This window comes from Xenopus laevis, chromosome 8L (genome assembly GCF_017654675.1).
Source record: "Xenopus laevis strain J_2021 chromosome 8L, Xenopus_laevis_v10.1, whole genome shotgun sequence".
NCBI classification, from domain to species: Eukaryota; Metazoa; Chordata; class Amphibia; order Anura; family Pipidae; genus Xenopus; species Xenopus laevis.
In genome coordinates this window covers 120,211,458-120,215,252 of record NC_054385.1, presented here as the reverse complement: position 1 = coordinate 120,215,252, position 3,795 = coordinate 120,211,458, and the positions used below count along the sequence as shown (strand labels likewise).

General features: G+C 40.5%; 1 protein-coding gene across 4 annotated transcripts in view; it reads left to right on the top strand.

Moving 5' to 3' along the window:
- anp32e.L (acidic nuclear phosphoprotein 32 family member E L homeolog) overlaps positions 1-3,510 on the top strand; it is an 18,120-nt gene extending 14,610 nt beyond the window's left edge. Inside the window, exons 5-7 of one of the 4 annotated variants that reach the window (XM_041571908.1) lie at positions 647-798; positions 2,455-2,521; positions 2,628-3,510. In XM_041571908.1, the coding sequence (XP_041427842.1) occupies positions 647-798; positions 2,455-2,521; positions 2,628-2,707 (299 nt within the window). In that variant the 3' untranslated portion in view covers positions 2,708-3,510. 4 annotated transcript variants of the gene reach the window in all.
- Positions 3,511-3,795: the final 285 nt, after the last annotated feature.

Sequence of the window (3,795 nt, the reverse complement as noted above, 5' to 3'; positions counted from 1 at the left end):
ATTCTTATGCTTCCATGGCTTAGCAGATACTTTGGCTAAGGTGGGGCTGGACTATTCTCAAAACAAGGTAATCGTTGCCCCCACAATACACTATTCTGGCTTTTAACTGATGCTCAAAGAATAACCAAAGGTAATTACAGATTTTAGTCACCTGTCTGTATATAAGCACCCAAGTTTTAGGATTTAAAAGTATTGGATCTGTTATCCTGAAACCCGTTACCCAGAAAGCTGTTACTGAACGGCTGTCTCTCATAGACTCCATTATAATCAAATAATCCAATTTTTTTTCAATCTGTAATAATAAAACAGTAGCTTGTACTTGATCCCAACTAAGATATAATTAATCCTTATTGGAAGCAAAACCAGCCTATTGGGTTTATTTAATTTTCTAGTAGACTTAAGGTATGACGATCCAAATTTATGGAAAGATCCGCTATCTGGAAAACCCCAGGTCCCGAGCATTCTGGATAACAGGTCCCATACCTATATTACTGTTACATACTGACAACCAAAAAAGTGCCCAGGATCAAGCTTTACACATTAATGAAACACTAACTTTTAAAAAACAAATCTTCATCCCCTGCACAGTAGTGCTGTCCACTTCCATGCCGCGTGGCTTTATCTTCTATATTTTTTGCATACGCAGATGATGATTACGATGATGATGAAGAGCCAGGACCTCGGCGTTATGAGGCAGAGGAAGATGAGGAAGACGAAGAAAGTGCCTCAGATTTAGGAGAGGAAGAAGAGGAGGAAGAAGAAGTTGGGCTGTCTTATTTGATGAAAGAGGAGATTCGTGTAAGCACTGAGAACTGTATACAAGTCACAGATTTTAGGATGCATTTCTTGTTACTCTTACTTGCCAGGGAGATGGGGCATTGCAACATATTAAGTTTGTTTGAAGTTGAACTACGACTTTTTCCATTTTCAAAAATGACACCAAAAATAATTTTTATATTTGCACACTTTTACCATTTTAATAGTGTGTGTGTGTGTACATATTTATACACATATACACACTAGGGATGCACCAAATCCAGGATTCGGCCTTTTTCAGCAGGATTTGGATTCGGTTGAATCCTGCTTGGCAGAACTGAATCCTAATTTGCATATGCAAATTAGGGAAGTCACATGACTTTTTGTCACAAAACAAGGAAGTAAAACACAAAATAGTGGATTCGAGCATCCCTAATACACACAGGCATCAAAAAAGACAAACAAATATATTGTGAAAAATACAATGTGTAAAATTGCATGAACAGCCTCTGAACTGCAAGAACTCCTCTCCCCTCCTGGCCCGATTTATAAAGAGGTGGCAACAATGATCATATTCTGCTTTAATGGGAGGCATTTTAGACTCGTGAATTGAACTGTGTGGCTCCTAAGGGCTTGAATAGTTCATTATCCCAGAACTGTTTTTTTGTGATTGATCTTGTAATATCTGTGCAGATGTTTTTTTTGTTGTATCTTAGAGCAGTTTTTTTTTTTTTGGTTTTTTTTATTCAGTGTTTTTTTGTTTTTTTTTAGATGTAATATTGGTGTGTAGGTGCATCTCAGGTCATTTTGCCTAGTCATGTGCTTTCACAAAGAGCCAGCACTTCAGGATGGAACTGCTTTCTGGCAGGCTGTTGTTTCTCCTACTCAATGTAACTGAATGTGTCTCAGTGGGACCTGGATTTTACTATTGAGTGCTGTTCTTATATCTACCAGGCAGCTGTTATCTGCCTGTTAGATATAAGATTGACTGAAGTTTATCAGAGCATAAGTCACATTACTTGGGGCAGCTGGGAAACTGACAATATGTCTAGCTCCATGTCAGATTTCAAAATTAAATATAAAAAAAATCTCTTTGCTCTTTTGATAAACATATTTCAGTGCAGAATTCTGCTGGAGCAGCACTATTAACTGATGTGTTTTGAAGAAAAAAAATTCCCATGACTATCCCTTTAAACTATTTATTGTGGTCCAAACGCAAGTACTATAGCTGTGTGCTGCCATTAGGTTGTGGGTGGATGGATAAGAGGGTGGGTGGCTGGATGGATGGATGAGGTATTTATGCGGATAGATAGGAAGGTAAGTGATGGACGGGAGCCGGTGGGTATAAAGGTGGCTATACACGGGCCGATAAAAGCTGCCGACAGACAGCAGCTTATTGGCCCGTGTATGGGGCCCCCCGAGGGGCTTCCCCAATCGAGATCTGGCCGGAAGTCGGCCAGATCTCGATCGGATGGGACATCGCAAAACGAGAGGATCTCTCCGTGTATGGCCACCTTTAGGGTGGGTTGGATGATCAATAGATTAGATGGATTTATAGGACAGCACGCTGCTTATAGTACTTGCCTCAGGTGCCTGGTACACATTAATAACCAGATTAAATTAAGAAGTGGTTTGCAGTTAGAATAAAGAATATGCAACACTTAGAGGTGCAATTATTAATTGTTCTTGTCTTATTAGGATGAGGAGGATGATGATGACTATGTTGAAGATGGTGCAGAAGGAGAGGAAGAGGAGGAGGAAGATGGTATGTGCTTGGTGTAAAAGCTCTGTAAATGGGGTTTGTTGTAAACTGCCTTTTTTACCCCCAAGTATACAGGTCTGACCTAGTATTTTTATTTGTTTTCTAGAAGAAGATGAAGCAGCAGCAGCTGATCAGGGAGAGAAAAGGAAACGGGACCCCGAGGATGAAGGAGATGAGGATGAGGATTGAAGCCATTGTTTGTGGAGGCTAGGACCAGTCTCTCTTTCTGAGCCCTTGGGTTAATGCTAGAATAATGCAGATCTGTATGTCTCTACATGTACAATAGATATCCCTACAGAATTTAACTTGTAACCTTTTTATAGGAAAAGTGTGATTTTACAATTTGTGTGCCCTTTTTATCATTCCAAATAAGACGTAAGATCCTCTTAGTTTCCTTTCTGACCCCCTTGTAATACCTTGTGTCCAGAGGGGCTTAACCACATTTTCGGGTCCTTTTTATGGGGTGGGGGAGTCATTAGTGTCCAGACATGAAATGTTTCTCTGCTTCTTGGGTCTTCTGGAGCAGAACGAAGAATGCTTTATGGCATTGTCGATTGGCATTTGTGCTTTAACTTATCTGCCTGTCCTTTAAAGAAGCCGTTCAGTTATCATTAACTTAGTATCATGTAGGCAGTGATATTCTAAGAGCCATTTTTTTTTTCTGCAGTTGCATTTAAACTGCCTGGTTGCTAGTGTTCTGCTTACCTTAGCAACCTGCTGTGTGCATGATACTTAAGTTAATTTAAAGGTAAACAACCCTGTTTAACCACACATTGGTTCATATTGAGAGTGGTTTGCTTGACATTGTAATCCTGCTGAGCTGCTGCTTTGAACTCTTATTTCTACTTCATATTGTGCTAGGGCCCGACCACTTGGCATTTCCCCCGGTGAAGAGGAAGACTCGTTACCGTTTTCCCTGTGTTCGGGAAATCTCCTGGTAACCGCTAAGGTTCAGTTATGTGTTTAAAGTGATTAAATGGGACTTGCTGAAATCTGGTAGTATCACCGAGTGATCTGTTTTCTATAGAATTACTTGGGTCTCCTCCTGACCCCTAAGTCGCCAGTTTCACTGTTTGCGTCGGCAATCCTCATTTTCCACTCCAGGTTTTGTTTTTGTTTAGAATCCATCTCCGAGCACTGCTGACTCGTCGTCATAAATCCCTACTTGCCCTGCTTGAAACGTTATCACACCGATACGTGTCATTTTGATGTTAAACTGCAGTTCTGCCATTTAACCATAGAACAAACGGGAGCTCCCTGCTAAAGTTACCCCAGAT